We start from the raw sequence: 22517 nt of genomic DNA, 5'->3' as shown, positions 1-22517 counted from the left end.
TATATATATATCACTAAGCTGTATCCCACATCATGAAAAAATGTTCAGTTTTATTTTTTTTTTATGATGTGGGATACAGCTTAGTGATAAAAAAAATTATAATTTTATGAAACTAAACTTTTTTTCATGATATGGGAAACAGCTTAGTGATAAAAAAGTGTCCTAGTTCTAACTAAACATACAGTCTTTGTTTTATAGTTTATGTGTGATAAACAATTTATTTAAAAAAACATTTTTAATGGTTGTTGCACCCTTCTACTTGTATAGTAAAGTGGGTGTAGTAACAGAATTGAGTGGGCGTGGTAACTCCATAGTTTCGCAGCCCTGATTGGATAGCCCAGCCGCCGTCAAGCAGCTCGAACTGACGTAAAATTGTTGTCAGAAAGCGCGCCAAAGGGATTCTCTTGCGTTATAGCGTGGTTATTGTGATTAAGACAGATAATAAATGGCATCAACAAGCAAGCCACCTCTTCAGACAAGGAATTTACCATGGTAAGACTTTGGGAAGTTAATACTTTATGCAAAACGAGCATGTTTATGGGTAAATTAGGCTAAAGTTTATAAAAAGAAGAAATAACGGAAGCTCAGGATTAATGTACAAATGCGAATTTGCGCCAGCATATTAATAAGTTATCTAAATTGATAGCGCAGCATTCTTTATAGTTGTTTTGGTTTTAATGTATCCCGATTTCTGTCTGTTTTTGACTAATTTCTTCTGCGCTTTCATTCCGGGGGGAAAAAATACGCCCCTAAATTTTTTTAATTGGCTAGTTCTGTCGTGCTCTCTGTTATGATTGGCTTGTGCGTCAACCTTGACCTCTTTTGATTGTACAGTTCACCAGTAACGCGGAAGTTGTTATGAATGCGGGTAGGGTTTAGAATATGCTAATGTTTCATTTTCTTTAACATCTTTTTATTATGGTTAGCTGACTAACGTGCATTATATTTCAAAACAAAATTGATAGCTTATTTCATGGACGTATTTTGGGCACAATATAATTAAAGTACACTATCGAAGAAGTTCACGATGGTAGAAAATGGAGTTGTCAAATCTCGCGATATTATAAAATCTCGTTATCTTTTGGCTCTTGAATATTATTGTTATTAATAAATATATTCTAAGGATTTTTTTCCTGCCTATTAAAAAGATTGGACCCAAACTATATATTTGGCTTATTGTTTAAATATGTTTAATAACTTGAATATACACTCACTGTCCACTGTATTAGGAACACTTGTACATCTCAGTTCTCCAACCAGCCAGTCATGTGACCTCTGTGATTTTGGCTGTGGGAGTCTTTTGAAGTCTATTAAGGTGACACGTTAGCTTAGTGGTTAGCACTGTCGCCTTGCACCTCCAGGTCCTGGGTTTGATGCCTGCGTTATGTCTGCTATCGGAGGAAACCGAAGAACCTGGAGAAAACCCACAAAGTGGGGAACCATCTAGAAACATCTAGGAACCTCTGTAGCCCAACTAGGAAATGTGAAAGGCAATAGTGACTATTGTATGCATCCCGTGGTAGGACCTCCGGTCAACATTCACACTACAGGCAATTTGAGAAGAACAATCTGCATGTTTCTGGACTGTGGAAGGAAGAACATAGAGAAAACCCACAAAAGTGCAGAATGAAGTACAGCTTTTATTATCCACATCACAGCCGTGCTTTATGCTGCAATACAAGACATATCTCCCGTGTATTGTAATATTACCAAATTGTCTTTCGTTTGACACTGTGATTACTGGTCGCTTGAATGCAGGTGTGTTCGCTTGATGTCTTTTTTTTGTTTGTTTGTTTGTTTGTTTTTTGTTTTTTTGGAAAAAAGATTGAATTGCCTTTTGTTGCAGGGTTGAAAAGTACAGACCACAGAAGCTGGACGATTTGATCTCGCATCAGGACATTCTGAGTACGAGTAAGTAATGAGGGATGAAACGAACCAGACAGGTCTTCATGCCTGGATCCTTGTGCTCATGCAGGCAAGCAAATGTGCATTTCTGTCCAATGCGCAGTGGAGTGCATACAACTGCAATGTCTAATGTTTTAGCTAACAGTATTAATACAGAAATCCTTTTGTGGCTTTTTTTTCAGTTCAGAAGTTCATCAAAGAAGACCGACTGCCACACCTGCTGTTTTACGGACCTCCGGGAACAGGAAAGACCTCCACCATTTTAGCCTGTGCTAAACAGCTCTACAAGGACAAAGAGTTCAACTCCATGGTTCTGGAGGTACTACAGGCTTTAAAAAAATATATGTCGTTAGATAAGGTTTTGGATTGTAGATCAGTAATAACATTATTGTTGTATGCAAGTATATTTACAGACATAGAAATAAAATGCCAAATAGATTTCAAATGCTAAATGGAATTGGTAAATTTGGTAAAAAGGGGGACGTTGGGACCTGTGATGAACTTTCCAAGCACTAGTGTCAGTGTATTAGTGTTGCAGGGGATTATATAAAGAATTAAAAGGAGTTTTTTTCTCTTTTTACTTTAACTGTTCTGTTTTTATTCTGCACAAATCAAGTCTCGGTTTGACTCGAACACCTCTAGTATTACTACTCGGAAAAAAAAACATTCCACACATTTGTCCAGAATGAGCTCTAAATGAGTATTTTTTTTTTTTTCCTTTTTCTATTTATTTAAAAAAAAAAATGCATTCTGTTTGCGCAGCTCAATGCGTCAGACGACCGGGGTATAGATGTGGTCCGAGGCCCGATCCTCAGCTTTGCCAGCACCAGGACCATTTTCAAGTAAGAGCATTTCTTTCAAGGCTGCACAGTAAGAGCTAACCTGATGATCAAGTTCATTTATCTGAATAATACAATAAAATCCCTTTTTCATTTTAATTGTTTTATTGCTTTATTATTTCTCTGTTTATCTAATGTTGCCTTAATGAGACTGGGCTCCCTTTTGAGACTGACTCCTCTCATGTGTCAAGGAGATTCTCCTTGGCACTGTCTTCAGGTCGTCTCTGGCTTGAGATGACATGAACAAACAAACTGATGAAGCTGAATACTGTTTTTTTTTTTTTTTTTTTTTTTTTAAGAATTATTATTATTATCCAGAAGTTTTATTCCTGTAAAGCTGCTTCGATTTAAAGTCCGTTGTTACAAATACAATTTCAATTTCAACCGTAAATTGTTAAACTTAAAAAGACTTTCAAACTGTACACGTGTATTATGTGTTATATGGGCTATAATTTTACAAATAATCTCAAATAATGTGTGTAATGTATTTTTAATAGCTTTTTCATCATATTAATTAATTGGCTGATTGAAATCCTAAAAAAAAAAAAAAAAACTTTCATTACACGGAAAAAAAAGTTAAAAGCATACAGAACGCCTGTTGGCTAACTTAAGTCAGGTTCTGCGGTTTTGCAGTTAATCACGTTTATAAAATTTTATTAGGTTTAATGATGTAAAAAAAAAAAATAATAATAATTTAATATATATATATATATATATATATAAACAAAAGAACTTTAACTGATTATCATTTTAATGGCTGTGTAAAAAAAAAAAAAAAAAAAAAAGTGTAGCAAAATGGACAAATCCAACCCAAATAAACGTATTAATAAAGAACTTTTTTTTTTTTTATAATATGCAAAGGTATACTTGTTCATGTGACTAGAACTGTGTTCTTCTGTTTATTCATTATTCATTTTTTCACTGTCCAGTTTATACAGGACGCCCTGTATTTTATGCATACAGCCAGATCTTTTAGATGATCAAACCGTTACATAATCACAATACTTCTTAAAACGCATTGTTAAATAAAAGAAGCCAGAATGCTGGTCGTGATGAAACACATTTAGTCGCTCGGCTCTAATTAGACGGAGTAAACATTTGTACTGTGTGAAAATGATGATTTTGTTTATCATGTTTGCTTGTTTCTGACTGGTGTATTCTTATCACTCATTGTGTGTGTGTGTGTGTGTGTGTGTGTGTGTGTGTGTGTGTGTGTGTGTGTAGGAAGGGTTTCAAGTTGGTGATTCTGGATGAGGCGGATGCCATGACCCAGGACGCTCAGAACGCTTTAAGGAGAGGTACTGGACCATCTGCCCCTCTAGCAGCTCACCTGCTGGGCTTCCACATGGCCCTGTGTCCAAATCTTACTCTCCTACATGTACACACACACACACACACACACACACTCTCACACACAAACTGTAGAAGAAGTGTTAAAGGATTTCAAACATCTATTGTTAAATAATCTCTCTCTCTCTCTCTGTCTGTCTGTCTCTGTGTGTACGTTTTTGCTTGTCTCTTTTCTTTGTGATGTCTCTCTTTCTTTCTTTTCTGTCTCTCGCTTTCCGATTGCGTGTGTCTCGCTCTGCGTGTGTCTTTGTCTCTCATGCTCTCGCCATGTTCTTTACTCGCGCTCTGCCTTGTTGTTTCTGTCTTGCTTTCCCTCGCTGTCTCACTCTTTCTCTCATCCCCGATTCTCCTTTGTTCTTTCTCCTGTTTTTTCCTTTTCTGATATTTAAACCTTTTGGATTCTCTCATCTGCCATTTTTTCTCATATCTCTCACTCTTTCTATCTCTTGGTCTAATTATCTCTCTCTCTCGCATTCTTTGTGCTTTTTGTGTTTACTGTCTGGTTCTCTCTTTTCTGTCTCTTTCCCCCATACTTACTTGATCTTTCTGTCTCTTCTTTACAATCTTTTTGTTTCTCCATGCTCTCTTTCATGCTGTCCTTCTCCTCATGCTTGCTTGTCTCTCTCTTTCTCTCTGTCCTCCTCCTCATGCTTGCTTATCTTGCTCTCTCTCCTCCTCATGCTTGCTTGCCTTGCTCTCTCTTTTTCTCTCCTCCTCCTCCTCGCTTCTCTCTCTCTCTCCCTCTCTCTCTCTTCCTCCTCCTTGCTTGTCTCGCTCTCTCTCCTCCTCCTCATGCTTGCTTGTCTCGCTCTTTCCTCCTCGTCATGCTTGCTTATCTCTGTGTCTCTCTTTCTCTCTCTCTTCCTCCCCATGCCTTCTCTCTCTCCAGTGATTGAGAAGTTCACGGAGAACACTCGGTTCTGTCTGATCTGTAACTACCTGTCTAAAATCATCCCCGCGCTGCAGTCTCGATGCACACGCTTCCGCTTCGGCCCCCTGTCCCAGACCCAGATGATCCCCCGACTCGAGCACGTCATCCAGCAGGAGAGGTGAAGCTCATTGACTCGGAGTGTGTTCACTTTGACAGTTCATGCTTTGAGAGATCAGCCGCACTATGCTAAAATTCATTTGGCGCTAAAACACTGCTGAGATGATCTTGTTTTGTCGTCTGTATGATTTCTTTCAGCATCAACATCACTCCAGACGGCATGAAGGCTATCGTGACGCTGTCTACAGGAGACATGAGGCGATCGTTGAACATTCTACAGGTGCTTGCGCGGGAGAAATGAATGAAGATTATAATGAAAATACGGGTGTCACGTCACCATTAAGAAATATATAAGAGCAAATCACGGAGTGTTTTTATTCCTTTTGTACCACAGCAGTTCACCTGTAATAACAAATTTTAATTTAATGATGGATTCAAGACGTTGATTGTCGTCTGTCCAGAGCACCCACATGGCCTATGGGAAGGTGACGGAGGAGACGGTGTACACATGCACGGGTCATCCTCTTCGCTCAGACATCGCCAACATCCTGGACTGGGCCTTGAACAAAGACTTCACCACGGCGTATAACCGTATCCTTAACAACTTTTACACTCTTAAAGACACGCCCATTCTTAAAGCATAAAGACGTATTCTTCCTTAACGGCATGCTAACAGAAATCCTCCAGCTGAAAACGCTAAAAGGTTTAGCGCTGCATGATATCCTGACCGAGCTACATCTTCTCATACACAGAGGTAAGACAGGTTGAGGAGTTTATACTGAAGCCTAGACTGAAGACCTGGAACAGTGTTTTTAGAATTCTCTCAGAGAGCTCCTACCTTAGCTTAAAATGTCCTAGCTGGGAGTCCTAGACTAAAAGTGATTTAGGAAACTTCTCAGAGCAACTAGGAAAGTACGAAAATCTTTATCTTAGTGAGGAGGTGTGGTTGACCCCGTTGCTAGGGATGATGCAGCAATTCAAGGACTGTGATTGGTTGATAAAAAAAATAACCTCTGTAAAGGTCTTAAAAAGCATTTTGAGAAAATAGAATATTTGATAATAGAATAGACAATGACATCATAACGTTTGTATATGAAGAAATTGTATAATCACGACTACAGTCTACTTTATGCAAAGTTTCTGTTATAGGCTAAATAGATAATTAAAACAGCCAAATGTTGATAATGTGTCTACTTTTGAAGCAACCAATTTCCACACAGTAGTTTTTAAATTCTACTATATTTAAGTCACATTTATTTACCAAACTGATTTTATTACTTGTAATCTATTTTAGATTGATGGGAGCCATATGGCTCAGATTTTACTCGTGTACATGATTGCAGGACGGTATGTATGTAGCCAACAGTCCAAGGGAGTAAAACAAGAAAAAAAACAAATTGGACTGAAAAGCAGTATTTTTATTTTAGCTTTACATCGATTGTTTGGAGAATATTTTGTCCTCTGCTATAAAAATTCTTAAGCCTCTTAAAAGTCCTCCTCTCTATTCTTAACAATTTTTAGAGCCAAGATGTGTCTTGAATCATTTTTCTTTACTAAGATTTACTTCTAAATTTAAGGGGAAATTCTAAGAAAATGTCATAAGTCTAAGAATTTTCTTAGAATTTCGTTACTAGGAGCAACTTTTAGGCTTAAAGAGCTTTGTGAAAACGGGCCCTGATGTGCGGATGATGAACTAAGATCTCTTGGCTTCTTTTGCTTGTTAATTTGAGTTACGAGAAGAATGTTGCTAACGAGTGAGACTTGGTAATTATCACCAGTTAATTATAATGTAGTTCTCTTGACAATGATTATTATTATTATTATTAGTGGTGCTTGTAAAGAGAAGGGTGGGAATTTGGTAGAAATTTCAAATTTACTACATTTAATAAAGGGGCTTGCAAGCTGTGTTCGAACATACCCCGCAAGAGGGTTTCAGTTGTACCCCTGGGGTCTAAGGTGCATAAATTTGCCCTATTGACATAAGTTCCATAAGAACTGGTGGATCCCATTGTCGTAGAGAAACGGGGGAGGGCTCAGTATTTTTGACTCATGCCACCAAAGAGGCTAGCAGTGAATAGCTAAATGCTAATATCTGTAACTAAGAGATGCAACATAAAAATTGTTAGCACCATGCTAATCAGATTGGAGTCATACGCTACTCATGTTAGCATTATACTAGCAACATGTGAATCATGCTAATATTGTTAGCATTATGTTAGCGTTCAGTTGCTTAGGTCTAGGCTCAGCAATGTTACATCGCAAAAAATTTATAAATCCTGCTCTGGATCTTAACAACCAAGAAATAAAGAAATCTGTTCATGTTACAGTTTTAAATGTTTAATTTAAAAGGAAGGCGGGAAAAACTCTTTCTTTCAGTCCCATTTAATTTTTGTGATTATTCAAAATGAAATTTCCTAAAAAAAATAAATATTGTCATATTGGTGATATCGCAAACTTGTGTATTATGACATACAGTAATTCATCTCAATATTAATATTATATTGTGTCCAGTGTTGGGTGTAACGCGTTACAAAGAACGCGGATTACTTTTTTGATGTAATGAGTAATTTACCGCGTTAGGTCCACCAGTTAAGTTATTCAGTTATTTAGTTGCTTTTTCAAAAATGTAATCCATTATTCAGACAATTTATGTTGTCAGTAAGCGAGACAGCAGTCATTCCCAATTCCTTATTGTGTGTGAAAGGCGTCCTACAAGCTCTGCCCCCGATAACCCGCCCCCCTCTGTTATTCCTGCTGTTTTAATAATAATAATAATAATAATAATAATAATAATGATAGATTCTATTTGTAGGCGCCTTTCATGACACTCAAGGACACCTTACACACCATAAAAAAAAAAACTAACTTACCTATGCGGTTTGACTATGAGAGGACCGACGCACGTAAAGATAGAAATCTAATCACACAACCAAAACTCGCAGTGAATTATGGAGACCGCGCGAAACCACGTAGGTGAGAGGGGTGTTAGTAGTTAACAGATTATGGGAGTGATGATGGTAGAATAATTATAAAGGTCTTGACTAAAACAACATGCATTAGGAATCACAAAGGAGTTTTCGTTTTCTGCAATGGAAAAGTACTCGAACTAGTCACTTTTATCAGAAAGTAACGCTGTAATGTAACTTATTACTTTTTAATGACAGTAATTTTGTAATGTAATTACTTTAAAAAGTAACATCCCCCAACACTGATTGTGTCATCATGTCTCCCAGTTAAAATCATTCTTAGGAATTTTCATGGAACCATCAGTAAAAACCAGGTTAAATCTCTGAATTTCACACACACACACCTCGACAGTGCTGTATTAATGAGCCATTCTGTAAAACAATATAAATGAATACATGAGGCCAAAGTGAAGTGTGTATTAAGTTTTAATGCTCCAGCGCAAAACTAAAGAGATGAAGTTGAGACACGTTGTCCTATCTGATCAATCACATTAATAATTCTTTTCCTCTCGCTCTTCTGCAGTGGATTTCCCTCCGGCGATCCGGATGGGTTTGCTGATCAAGCTTGCCGACATTGAGTGAGTAGTGGAAGGGTTGAGCTTTATCTATAACACTTAAGCTCCTCCTTTCTCTTACTTCTTATGTTCACTGATCTGTTTTGTCCTTCGATCTTATTCACTCTCTTGCATCCCCTCAGTCTGATTTGTCCATTTTCTTGTTTCTTCATTCTCACATTATTTTGTTTCATTGTTCTTCCATACTCGCTCTTTCTTTCTGCCTGTTCTGTCTAATTTCTTTTGTCATTCTGTTTTCTAACTCTTTCGTGTGCTCATTCTCTCTCATTTGTTGTCTTCTATTGCATTTTTATTCTCTAATGTTTTTCTCTTATTCTCAAATCTGCTCATCCTGTTCTCTTTTACTCATTCTGTATTGATTCTGATTTCTCCCTCTCACTCTTTCTCACCCTCTCTCTCTCTCAGGTATCGCCTGGCCTCTGGAACCAGTGAGAAGATTCAGCTGAGCTCTATGGTGGCTGCTTTCCAGGCGGTTAGAGATATGGTGGTCAATGACGGCTAGTCCCGTTAAATCTTTGTCTGTCTCTTTCTCTCTTACACGCCACCAAAACAGTTTTCAGTCAAAGACTCAAAAATCCCACACAACGAAGGTGTACAGAACAAAATCAAGTTCATTACATCTATTCAAATGTACCAGTGTTACAGCAGCAGTTATATATAATGTAAAATTGTTTAAATAAATATGTCTTTCTTAAGAAGTCTCATTATTTTCATTATATTCCCCTCTCCTTTTTTTTTTATTCATTTTTTATTTTATTTCAAGCTTTACAATAAAAGCAGTCTCGTATAGCAGTTTATCAGCTGTAATGTTCCCTGCAGCGTAGGATCTTTTTCTTATTCTTAGGAAAGTCTCTGTATGTGAGGAAGTCCAGAATTTTCTTCGGGAGAGGTAACGCCTGCACCTGGAACGTGGACACCGAGTACCTGAGCACGACGCGACATAAATGCCGCAGGCTGGGAACCAGACGAGGGACTCTCCAAAACTTTACGTGTCCGTCTCGACACCTGGAACCAAATAATATTACATATAAAATAAATAAATAAATAAATAAATAAATAGTGAAATTAGAACTAAAACTTAAAGAATTTAAGAAATTGTAAAGGTCAGATTTGTTTAACATGTTACAAGTACTAATGCTTTAAAGTAAAGAAGGTTCTGTAAATAAGAATTATTTTTATATATTCTTTATAAAATAGAATTGTGTTATCGCTGAATATGAATATTGTAAATGCTAAAAAAACAAACAAATCTTTTTAATTTATTAACTATACAAAGAGCTTCACTCGAGGGGAAAATTCCTGTTGTTTGAGAATCCATATCAGAAACACAAAGCTGTCTGTCTGAGAAACATGAACTACGAGAAATTGTCTGATTAAAAAAAAAAAGGTGCGAAAGTGAAATACATCTAATACATATACATTTTAAACATTTATAATGACATTTTAAATAAGAATATCAGTTATATTAAAACGAAATGACTAGTAAGCTACTTTTTTACTTTAGCTCAATAAATGACTCAAGGGTGTTCAAGTCAAACCAGGACTATATAATCCCCTAATAATGCACATATCCCAGTGTTTCACTAGTGCTTGGACACCATCAAGGTAGAAAGTTTTCTTAGTACGCCAGAGCCATGATCAGGCTGCCTGCTTTATGTCCTGGCCTAAACGTTTCACGCGGTGTATGTTCACGGAAACGACTGCAGTGGGCTGCAAGCTGGACATAAAGAATTCTTTAAAACTTTTGCACCCGTCACTTGGTTTACTATGGCGAAGTCTCTCATCACAGTCCTGTAAATGTCAATCATTTTCACACCTCCATTCATGGAAAAAGTGATTTGCATCAATCCTTTTTACTGACTCAACCTCCAGTTATTTCCTGAAACTGGCATTCAGATGAGTCACTGTAAAAGCCTGAATTGTCAGGATGCAACGCTCACATAAGTCAATATTAATGCTATGTAAAAAATCTAAGGAATGTGGTCTAGTACAGTGAATCCCATCCCTGACCCTGGAGAACACACCTACGTCTAATCATAAAAGACTTTGGTTTATTAGTTAAATCAGGAGAGCTGTGAGCTGAGAAAACACAACTCTTCCCATATCAATGTGGAAAGCATCTTGTCCTCCAGGATCAGGGTTGGGGAAAAATTTATCTAGGCTACCCCAAGCCTGTTTTCAGTGCCATGTGTTACCCTGTCGCAATGGCGCTGCCTTGTGGGTGGAAAGCGCAGCACAGTCCGCTGACCCGGTTACGATCTGACACCAAAACCAGTTTGTCTTGTTCCATGTCCCAAATCTGTAACGCCCTGTCAAACAATAGCAGGAAGTCTTTAGTTAAAAAAAGAAAAGGACGGCGTGTAACAAATATGCTGAAAACAGTGACAAGAAAGGCATGGCAGCATGCCACACCATATTTTTAATCCAGATGTATGCTATACACTATAAATAAATATATGGATTAAGATTATGGTTCAAGACGTTACATTAGAAATAGAAAATGTAGATAAGAAAAAGATTTCAGGAAAAAAAAGCATTTTATTCATAAGGCAAATTCAGTTCTAGGTTTTTTATGGAACAATTGAGTTTAACTGGTTGTAAATTGATTTGCCCCCTTCCTGGTTTTGCATCTGTGTCACACAAATTTTTACAAACATAAACAGAATAAATCCAAAAATGATGATTTAGTTTATTTAAGAAAAGGTTTGGAGCTGTCCAAATCTACATTACCTGGCCCTATGTAAAAAAAGTAATTGTCCCCTAAACCCAATAACCGGTTGTGCCATCCTTGGCAGGAACAACCGCAATCAAGCGTTTGCGATAACTGGCAACGAGTCTTTTACAGCACTGTACATAAATACTGTATGTAATGATGTAAAGGTTGTGTATATGCTGTATTAATAAAGATGTCTCACCTGTAGTCTTTAAAAGCCAGATGAGGGAAAACAGGAGAGAACGTCAAAGCCGTCATAAGGTTGTCATTTCTGTATACACACAGATCACATTCCCTGGGGAGAAAGTGAGACCAGTGGGAGGGTGTACACTATTTCCTGTTAACAATATCAATCTTTATTTAAAAGAGAACATTGTGATAATGTTGACAGCTGATTATAAGTAGCCATATTTGTTATTAATGAGTCTGGTTTGGGCATTAAAGCTGTATTTTTTTAAAGATTTTTTTAAATCATTATTTTTTATTTATTTGAAATAGTTTTAATCTCTGAAAACAAACTGATTCGCAATACTTCCTTGCAATGTATCTGTCTCCACCCCTCTGGCTAAATACATGCTTTTTAGTTTAAAATATTCTGTATAGTTGAAACAAATAGAGAAATAAAGTGGCTTAAATGGGATTAAACTAAATCCTATTTGTGATTTTGCCTCAAATATGAGTCACATCATAGGCCCTTAAAAAATGACAAACCACTCCTTTAACGACTGTCTTGCGCACTCACTCCACTTTAACCAGGTGATCTGCAGTGTAGGGATCCCACAGGTCCAGCCACCATCCTGTCACTGCACGATACGACCCAACCGCAAGCAGCGCTCCGTCCGCAGAGAAATCACAGGACACCATGGAACGCTCCTGATCGTATTTCAGGTTCCTGACAAAGGTGAAGGATCGAAGACTCCAGAGATAAACTTTCTATCAGGACAAAGGACATCGTCCAATCAGAAACACACCCGCCTTTCTTTAAGGGAACTAGCTTAATTGATTTTAAGATACTAAATTCACTGAAATAAAAATATATATTAAAAACATTATATATAACTGAAAACAAGTTAATAGCTAATTTACATTTATAAACATGAAACATTTAACATGGATCTATAAAATAAGGTTATTAAAGAGCACTTGTAGTAACTTTAGTAACATTATACATTAACTATTGGTCTAAAACCACCCATATGAAATATAACTAAACTATAGTACATACCATAATATACCACTGTAAAGTATAATACACCACTGTGGTACCTCATACATTCCCATGGTAGGCCTCATAGGATCTAGAGTAGCAGCGTAGGTACTACGTCCCTTCAGTGAGTACCGTGGAAGTAGTATAGTGAACCAAACCATGAACCTTGGTGGGTACCACAGTGGCTGCCATAGGTAAGCGGGCATCTAACATGTTCTAGTATGTTTGTTAGATATTACATATTTATATTAGCTATTATAGATGGGAATCACCATGTGATTTTTTCCCCCATCTCAATTCAATTTGTTAGTACATAGTATTGGTATGGTTTAGTACAGGTAGTACCATGTTACGTCCTTGCTGAACTTTGACAGCCAATGTAGACCACTAAAGCCATGTACCACACTATAGTACTGTACATGTACTGTTGTACCAACGTAGGTACCATGTTAAAACCATGTACTGTACCATAGTGCAGTACGGTATATCAGCAAATGATGGTTCTGTCAAAAAATAGTATGGTACCTATACCATGGTAAAATGTCTTATGGGTAATGCAGGTAATGTTTTTTTCTGGATATACATGGAATCTTTTTAGGTAGAAATGTTCTTTTAGCACTATTTTTTTTTTTATTTTATTTTAAGGGATCAGCCAAGACAAGCCACCAAAACACAACTTCCTCTAAAGTCTAGAGTCTTATCAAACGTAATTGTGAAATGTACTCACTGTGTCGAGGTTACAGACTGAAGCAATCAGACTACTGTCTGGAGAAACAGAACATTTAAACACCCAGTTGTTTGGACCGGTAAGCACACGGGATGGTGGCCCTGGTGATGGTAAACAAAAGAAAACATGTAAGCAATGCAGATTAGCAAGCTAACTGACGTTACATGACTAAGTTACCCACATAAAAAAAAAAAAAACACAAGGTTCACAAGGGTTCACTGACAAAAAAGAAAAAATGAAAACATGGTCAGTCTCTGAACCAAATGCTTGTCAGATCATTATTTGGAGAAAGATAAACTATAAAATTTTGTAGCATATGACGGCTAGTCAGCTAACAGCTCTTGAAGCACTGTAGCTACTAGTTAGCTTTTTTTTTTTAAAAGAAATTTACACAAAGTGTCATAGTGAACAGAGAATTTTTTTTTTTTTTTTTGCAAAAACCTAGCTTATTAGCATTAGCATGATATTTAAAAATCTTGTTACTGTTATCATGAGAGGCTCTTGCAGGATTCTGTTAGCTAACCATAAATAGCTAGCTTATTTATAGCTTAGTACTGTAGATAATTACAGTAGATGGTTGGTGTTGGCAAATTGTTTTTCTTTGAAATGGCTAAACAGATTTAGCTACATAGCAGGCTTGCTATGTAGCTAATTAATTGTTAAACTTAAACTGTAAGATTTGTAGGTAGCGACTAAGCAGCTGGCTAGCGAAACAGTGAAAAGAGCTAAAGCATTCAGAGCAATAAAATGTGTTTGTGCTATTATGTTAAGATGAAAAAAAATTGTTTCACTGCAGTAGTTACACATTACCTAGCTATGTCAATACCATCACTACTTTGGATTCCTCCAAGGTGAAAAGCAGCATTTGTGTCTGCTGTGGCGACACCTCGATGGGAGCAGCCGAAAGACAAACAATAATTTGTACTATGGTTGTACCGATGGTACTGCGTACCATACTGAGTATTATGGGTTCTTTGACAGTCACATTGTAACCTATTTGCTGATTTAGTACATGTACCACACTATAATAAACACACAAACACCTTATGTCAGCATTCCTCATTAAAAAGTTTTTTTTAACATGGTAGTGCCATGGCACATAGTACAATGGTACTTATTTTCTGATATAAATAAATACATTTACCACACTATGCATTGTTCTACTAGGTACATACTGTGTATTAGTACAGCAGTACATGGACTATAATATGGTGCATGACTCTACCCTGTACTGTAGTATGGTAGTATGGATCACGTACCAAGTGACTATCAAAAATATGTTACACATGTTTATGTACCATAAAGGTAGTATTTACATACACACACACATATATATATATATATATATATATATATATATATATATATATAGAGAGAGAGAGAGAGAGAGAGAGAAATTATTAATATTATTATGTATATAAATATTATATATATCATTAATAATATTTATATATATTTATGTAACATAAATTAAATACAGTGGAACCTTGGATTGCGAGTAACACGGTTTGCGAGTGTTCCACAAGACGAGCAAAGATTTTAAATAAATTTGACTTGAAAAACGAGCAAGTCTTGGTTTATTAATACCGAGTATCATGTAGCATGCATGCGCTCTTTGTTTTGACGCCGAAATTAATTCTTTTTTTTTGTTTATGTATTTATTATTTTGGGCTGTGGAACGAATAATTTGAGTTTCCATTATTTCTTATGGGAAAATTTTATTTACGAGTGTTTTGGAATACGAGCCCACTTCCAGAACAAATTATGCTCTTAATCCAAGGTTCCACTGTACCATTGTGTATGTTGAAACTCTTAACATTATATACAATAATATGGTATGATCTGTATGATAATTGTAGTATGTACTAACATATTTATTATGGTACAGTATGTACAAATATATCATAGTATACAGTATATCTGCCGAACTTTGGTAGTGACTGTGGTACCCAATATGTACCCTGGTATTCACCAAAGTGTTGCAGTACACAACATAGTCCTAGTACTAGTACCTAACCCAAAGTCCTATGGTGCCTACCATGGTAATGTCTAAAGAACCATGGTAATACTATAGTATATTATGAGCTGTACTACAGTTTGTCATAGTCCACTATAGCATGTACCAGAGTAAAAATGTCTCATGAGCTGGGATTGCTTGTAATGAAATTGTGGCTCAAGCTTATTAGGTATTGAATGTAGTTAAATTATAAACTAGCAGCTCACTGTATGCAAAGCAGCACAGCATTCTATACATATCATGGTTTGTTTTATTATAACAAATGAACTCACCTTTCTTTGTCAAGTCCCAAACTCTCAACGTTTTGTCCCTGGAGGCTGACACCAGAGTGAGACTCCCATTTGGAGTAAAGACCAAATCTCTCACAACAGACTGATGGCCAGTCAGATTAAACAACAGCTTTCCTAAAAGTGAAACCAGCATTAGAAAAAGAAGAAGGAGAAGTGGCCTGATTACATTGTGTGGTTTTGGTGAGTATAAACAGTTTGTGTATGATTGATAAGGGATAAAGCAATCGAGATTACATAAGAGTCACCATTATGTAAAGTACGAATGAGTGCAAAGTTCTTTGAGAAACTTTAAAGCCGTGTCCAAACTTGACACACATAAGCCAGCTAAACAAACAGAATATAATGTTACTTAAAGGTTATTAGATCTTTCGAGGTTAGCAATTACCATCTTACTTTATTGCAAATCTTACCAGTGGAGACGACCCACACCTTGATCGTCCCGTTAGTGAGGCCTGTTGCTATCAGCAGTTCTTGGACTTTTGCAGGCTGATGGATGGATTTTGCCCGGTTGGAGACACGTGGCCCAAACCCCATGCCCCACACTATGTCTCCACAGTCCAGCATTTTCTCTTCGGTCTTAGAATCTGCAGCATAACTAAAAAAAAAAAAACATGGTTTCTTATTCACTATAAAGGAAAAAGGTTCTTTATGGGTTTTTTGGATACAGGCAAAGAGCCCAATGCAGCCAACCATATTCCATATTCCATATTCCTCAAATCCCAATCCAATCGAGCACCCATGGACAAACAAATATGATTTACAGAGTACTAATTACTGCACCCCTCACAAGGAAAACCCAAGAGCTAGTCGTTTTTTCATGTTAATGTTTAATGCTATGGCTGATCGTAGTAAAAAAGGGTGCCTAGCAGCATATTTAAAGACAATTCATTTGTCTATTTGTTGGTGTGAATCACAACAATCATCCACAAATCCCAAACACAATAAAACAAAAAAAATAGCGTGATCTTTTTCTTACTAAATCACCACTTTACATTCCTATATAATCATGAATATAATCAATAATTTAAAATTTTGATCTGGGTTTCACGTACAGGTTGGAAGGCAGAGGCCACGGCAGCACCCTGACCAATCCGTAACCTGCGGACCAGGCGAAGCGTGTACCATCCGGAGAGAAACACACGCTCCATGTCTCGCATCCTGGTGATCCGTAGAGCCGGGGTTGGAAAACAGGCTTCAGTTCAGAGATCATTTCATCCCCATCTGAAAAACAATAAGTATGTGATTATAAGCAAGCATTGGTGAATAGTTAAAAATATCAAATGCATATTTAAGTTTTTTTATATTATATTATATTATAATATATTATATTATATTATATTATAACATTTTTATAAATAGTTTTACTTGGTGATTGGTGTAATGTGATTTCTACCACCGCGATTTGCAACGTTTGCAAAACAAATTAGTTCCTGTTATCATTTACAGCAGCTGTTAACAGTAAGCTGTGCACGTTACCCCTTATCAGTTTTTGCTTTTATTGCCCCATCTTTATTCAAGTTGAAAAGACAACAAAAATACAAAAAAACTTTTCAGAAACCTTAGCGTTTACAGCTCTGTATACTTTTTTTTTTTGCATTTTTTAAAATCTCGTTATGTCTAAATTAAAGTCAGACTACCGTCAGAGCTTCTGTTATAGAACATTCATCATCACTTTCTCTTGCATAAATAAAATACCTCTTGATCCGTTGCATATCAGATAAGACTCTTTATATTAGCACCTCCTATTTTTAAGAACTTTGCAGAAATAATTGAGCTATTTGTAAACTCATACCTGGATATTTATACCCATATTATGTTCACTGAACTAAATTGAAATTTATATGCCTTCGTAAATATAATACATTAAATATTACAAAAGCTGTTTTATCATATCAGGATTAAGATACTCCATCGAACATGTGAAGGTTTTGTCACACCTTTTCAAGCAGAACTGGTTCCTCCGTTTGAGGATCATCACATTTTGAACATTATGAACATAGCCGGCTATTTTGAAATATAATTTTGTTAAGAATTTAACAAGGCATGACAAATAGAACAATAAAGAATTTACAATGAGTTATTGAAAAATTTAGATTTTATCATTGCAACATGCATGATGAAGCGAGTTTCCTCCCTGTTCACATTGGTAAAGTTTCAAAACTATTATTTTTATTAATAAGAAAGAATACAGCTGGAAATAAAATCAGTCAGTCATGTCTAAACAAGATGGATTAGACAAGTGTGTCTGTCACCCCTGTCATTTGATGAATTGGACCTGCGCAGGAATTTCATGGATTATAATTATACGGCCACGATTATAAACAGATTTCTTCTGATAACACAATAAAGCGCAGACAACTGGTGTGTAAAAGAGAAAAAAATAACTATAACTATGATATCAGTTATAATCCAGTGGGCACACAGACTAGTTCTAGTCTCTAAACTCTAAACTCCTTAAGTGGTCTTAAAGATGAAGTCTTCATGAATACAAGATATTACTAATTACTGCAGTCCAACCTATGTCCAGTATTCTGAAAGTTGACTGAATTGACTATATAAACTTTAAACGAATGGTCTATATAAATTTTAAACTACGATGCCATGAGATCATGTCTCCAATACCATAAGACGCCTCTGGTATCTTTTTATATTTTTTCGTATTGTAGCAAATGCAGCGGTGTCATTAAATATTGAAAGTGTCCAAAAACTCATTGTAGCTTGTCTCAGTACATACACACACAAGTATTTAAAGTATAATGTTAATATTACATAGCATGAAATGTATTTATAAATTAAATTCAGTAATATAAATATAAAATTTTAATTTATAAATTAAATATATATACTGTATCGACACACACACACATACATATATATACATATTGTTTTATATAGTGTATATACTGTATAAATTAAATAAATTATAAAGCTTAAAGTATATTAAGTATAAAGTGTATATATATTATACTGTACTATAATATATAGAGCTAATATTTAATAATAATAACAATAATAATAATAATTGACAGCAAATGATGCTGGGATTTTTTTACATTATATTTTACTATTAATATGCCTGTCTCCTATTTTCACACACATTCTTCTCTGATGTTTAATCATTATACAAGACAGGGTGTTGAGCTCGCCTTGGTGTGTGTATGTGTGTATGTGTGGTTATAGCATGTTGATTGTCACGTGACACTATATTATTAGGAATTATTATTAGGAATGTAACCAGTATTTGCTCCAGAGATGTCAGCTCTTACCAGCGCACATTTCGGCCTTTACATTTACAGCGATTTCATTAATGACGTCACAAAGCCTAATTCTCGCAGGTACTGTAGCCGGGAGTGATCTATCTATCCGACTGATCGCCATGATTTTAACCCCAGCAGGTTGATTGGTATAAAAGAGAGAGAGAGAGAGAAAGGGCTGAGGACTTACCGTGGTGTGTGCCGAGTGTGTCGGGGAGAGCAGGAGGGAGATGCGTGTGCGCCTCCATCTACACCGCATTATTCCAGTCCCTGGGTCACCGCGCGCTCATAAACACCGCGCACGGCTTCTCCCAAGGCGCGCCACCGCCCGGGTTGCCAGATATCATTCGGATGACGCGCGGAATCGATTCCTGTGAACAGACCTGTTTGACTCAGTCGTTTGAATCACTTGGCAAATCACTGCTATGTCATAAAATACAATAGACTGTATTTATTCGGGCGGCGGTGGATTAGAGGTTAAAACATTGTCGCCACCAGGGTATGGGTTCGATTCCCACAAGGATTTTGCATGCTCTCAGAGTGCTTGGAGGGTTTCTGACCACAGTCCACAAAATGCAGGTGCTCCCAAATTCCCCGTAATGTTTGAGTGTGTATATATGTGTGCCCTGTAATTTGCCTCATGGCTGGAACTATGGTCAGACATTTGGAAGATGAGTGAGTGAGTATACAGGACAGTAAAAGTGGGGACTGGAGCCTATCCCAGGAGTCTCAGGGCATGAGGCGGGGTACACCTCGAACAGGGTGCCAATCCATCAGAGGTACAGTATATGATATAGTACTGTATATCTATATCAGGATAAGTAAATGTACCAAACTTACACCAAAATTCTCAAATCTGATTGGTGTAAAAACCTTGATTACTTTTTTACAGCAAAAGTCAATCAAAAGTCTGACCGTAGTTCCGGCTATGAGGCAAATTGCAGGTTTATACTGATATTCTAAAACGCTATCGGTTTTGTAGTAACAACTTCCATGGGGACTTGTGTAGCAGAGGTTCCATGTAACCAGAAATGTGTGTAGTTATTGCCATGGTGATGCTTCTTACTACGAAGTGATGTTTGACATTATGAAAGGAGTGTCACTTTGTAATGTTTTTTTTTTTTAGGATAGAGGACTTGATAACGTACAGTCAGTACCTGTGAGCCAAAAACTGACTTGTTTAGAAAATATTATGTGTAAATGTAAAAGGTAAAAATATCTGTATGTTGGGCTTTAGGGAAAAAAAAGTTGTGTTAAGGAAAAAAAAAACAGGATTTGCTACTTTTTAAAAGTTGTAAATAAACTAAATATGTGTTGTTCATTAGTATTCTTTAAACCAGTTGAGACTGAGTTCATTTAGGGGTCAAAAATGATCTAATAATCCAATTATGGCCGATTACTCTAGTGATTGTAGAATTTATTTGAATTAACTTTTAGAAAAGACAAAAACATACATTTTTAACATAATTTCCTCGCTTTTCAATACACTTTGTTTCTCTGTCAACAAGCTTTTTTATTCCTTCTTTTTCCTGATGATGTTCCAGTACTGGCTCTTGAGAATCCCAGAAAACTGTAAGCATTGATGAGTTTTCCAGCTAGTGGTTGACTTTTGAACTTGGTCTGCGATTAAGGATGTTTCCCTTCCATACTCTGCCGTTTACTTTCATGTTCGTAGTGATGAATCTGTGTATCATCACTAGTAATGTTTCAGTTTAGGAATATTTCTCCTTCCTTAACGTACAGTATCAGTCCAAATTTGGAAGTAAACTTTCCCTCCCAGAAAGCCATCAAGTCACTCAAAGTTACTCCCACGTGGGGCGAACATGCTGAGAAAGATTAAATTCATTTCAACAAGAGAAATATCAATAAACGAATTTTTTTCCCATTTTTGAAGGATATAAAACATTCTTATCTCCAGCTTTCTCCATCACAGGCTGGGGATGTTCGTGAACAAGACACCTGTTATTTATGAAGGTTTTTATTGTAGACCTAAGTAATGCCGACACTCTTAAAGTGTGAACCATGTGACTTGCATCTTCCCCATCTACTCAAAAAAGAACCCTATTATTTTCACAATTTGTCCATGTTTGAACAAAATAGTACTGAACTATTGATTATCCAAAAGAGTCAACTAAATGATCTGACTCTTTGCAAACAGTCCTACAGTAAGTCCCATCAGAGGCATGTGATGAACATCCCGTCACATGACACTTCCTTTATTTGCAGTATTATTTTCACACCACCAACATTTACACATTTTCAATCTTGTGTATAAAAAGCTATTGCATACAGTTTTTATACAGTCAGCTACTGAGGTTGCCAAACCATCCCTGATACTCCAAGATATTGTAAGAAATGGAAAGAGAAATATTTGAACCTTGCAAAATAGTAATAAAAAATGAACACAAATTTTTTTTAGCTTGACGAAAATCATTTATAGATTAATAATTATTAATCAACTTTCCCAACTCATTTAACAAGAAACTATTTGTACATAAAATTCACACCAGTTTTTAGTATAGCTACCCAGAATTTATACTCATCTAGAAGATTTAATTAAATAGAGCTTGTGGTTCTTTTCCAGTCTAGTGTAAAAAACAAACAACCCAATAGAAGGAAAAACTGCTCACTGAGACAACTCTCTCTCTCTCACATGACACTTTGTGTTCCTTATCAGATTAATCATTTATTCAGAATGAAAGGACATTCACCCGCTGTGCTGAAAACAATGCTCCTATAGTTTACACAAGGCGTTGCGGTTCTATTGCATCACTCTCGGAGAAATCAGTTAAAGCTTAGTGTTCCTGCTAAAGTGAATGTAAAAAAACAAACAAACAAAAAAAAAAACCAACCAAACCATTGTTTTAAAACTAATAGACAGTTTTTTTTACATATATAATAGAGGTGGTATCAAAAAGTTTTGGGATTAGTCTTGTAACCTGTCAACAGATGGCAGCACAAGGCTGTACGCTAGTGATGCGCGGGTCGTCTGGTAACCCGCGGGTCAGGTTGGGGCGGGTAAAGTAATTGTCTTTTTTTTTAATTGTCACTTTATTTGCGGGGCGGGTCAATAAAAACAAAATTAACTAAAAAAATCCATGTATGTTGCGTGCAATTCCCTATAGCCAATATTAAATATTTGGGAATATCTATTTTCATATTTTATTAAGTTCTTTGATAAGGTTACGTCATGTGACAAGTCACAAAAGCCCCAAGTAGCTACCGCTGCCAGTCACAACAAAAACAAAGAAATAAAAGTGAAGATGGAAGACGAGGTGCAGGAGAAATTGAGGTCAGGAATTTACATCATTACAAGAAAAAAAGGTCAGGCTGCCAAATCTAATGTTTTAGCATTCTTTTTTTGCACAGCGAACGTAAAAACGCTAAATGAACATTTCCGTGTGATAAATCAAAAAAAAAAGGTCAGTGGTTATTTAGCGTAGGCTGTAAACGCTAAAGTAGAAATACCTGCCCTGCCCTATACAAGTTTAAAATAAAAAATAGTTTAGCCTAGATTACAAACGCTGCTTTGTAAATGTTTAAAATGTTTAAAATGTGTATCATTATCTTGTTATTAATATGACCTGATTTATCGTTTATATTCATAATCATATGTTGTTGGGCGATGTTTCCAAGCACTTTCAGGCTGAAATAAAGTCTGTTTTTATTTGAATTACAATGCCTAG

At 36.3% G+C, this 22517-nt stretch overlaps 2 protein-coding genes across 2 annotated transcripts; one reads left to right on the top strand and one right to left on the bottom strand.

The window, feature by feature from the left end:
• The first annotated feature begins 366 nt into the window (after positions 1-366).
• rfc5 (replication factor C (activator 1) 5) lies at positions 367-9312 on the top strand. The gene is made up of 11 exons (XM_053481370.1): positions 367-492; positions 1847-1911; positions 2088-2224; positions 2668-2747; positions 3969-4042; positions 4984-5143; positions 5281-5362; positions 5544-5673; positions 5759-5836; positions 8572-8626; positions 9029-9312. Exons 1-11 carry the CDS (start codon positions 446-448, stop codon positions 9123-9125), a joined length of 1005 nt encoding a protein of 334 aa, XP_053337345.1. The 5' UTR covers positions 367-445; the 3' UTR covers positions 9126-9312.
• On the bottom strand, positions 9217-19162 carry wsb2 (WD repeat and SOCS box containing 2). The gene is made up of 9 exons (XM_053481368.1): positions 19022-19162; positions 16630-16798; positions 15988-16172; positions 15560-15691; positions 13271-13371; positions 12079-12269; positions 11539-11631; positions 10819-10932; positions 9217-9628 (listed from the first exon to the last, which is right to left on the bottom strand). The coding sequence occupies exons 1-9, from the start codon at positions 19077-19079 to the stop codon at positions 9421-9423; spliced, it is 1251 nt and encodes a 416-aa protein (XP_053337343.1). The 5' UTR covers positions 19080-19162; the 3' UTR covers positions 9217-9420.
• Positions 19163-22517: the final 3355 nt, after the last annotated feature.

This window comes from Clarias gariepinus, chromosome 21 (assembly GCF_024256425.1).
Source record: "Clarias gariepinus isolate MV-2021 ecotype Netherlands chromosome 21, CGAR_prim_01v2, whole genome shotgun sequence".
NCBI classification, from domain to species: Eukaryota; Metazoa; Chordata; class Actinopteri; order Siluriformes; family Clariidae; genus Clarias; species Clarias gariepinus.
This window is presented reverse-complemented; position numbering and strand designations above follow the sequence as displayed.

Excerpts from the sequence above, each read along its gene's own strand:
- rfc5 (XM_053481370.1), top strand. The coding sequence starts at position 446 with ATGGCATCAACAAGCAAGCCACCTCTTCAGACAAGGAATTTACCATG. Across the intron at positions 1,912-2,087 it reads TCAGGACATTCTGAGTACGA|TTCAGAAGTTCATCAAAGAA; the intron begins GTAAGTAATGAG and ends CTTTTTTTTCAG. Across the intron at positions 5,363-5,543 it reads GATCGTTGAACATTCTACAG|AGCACCCACATGGCCTATGG; the intron begins GTGCTTGCGCGG and ends TCGTCTGTCCAG.
- wsb2 (XM_053481368.1), bottom strand. The coding sequence starts at position 19,079 with ATGGAGGCGCACACGCATCTCCCTCCTGCTCTCCCCGACACACTCGGC. Across the intron at positions 16,799-19,021 it reads CACACTCGGCACACACCACG|ATGGGGATGAAATGATCTCT; the intron begins GTAAGTCCTCAG and ends ATTGTTTTTCAG. Across the intron at positions 10,933-11,538 it reads CTGGCTTTTAAAGACTACAG|GGCGTTACAGATTTGGGACA; the intron begins GTGAGACATCTT and ends ATTGTTTGACAG.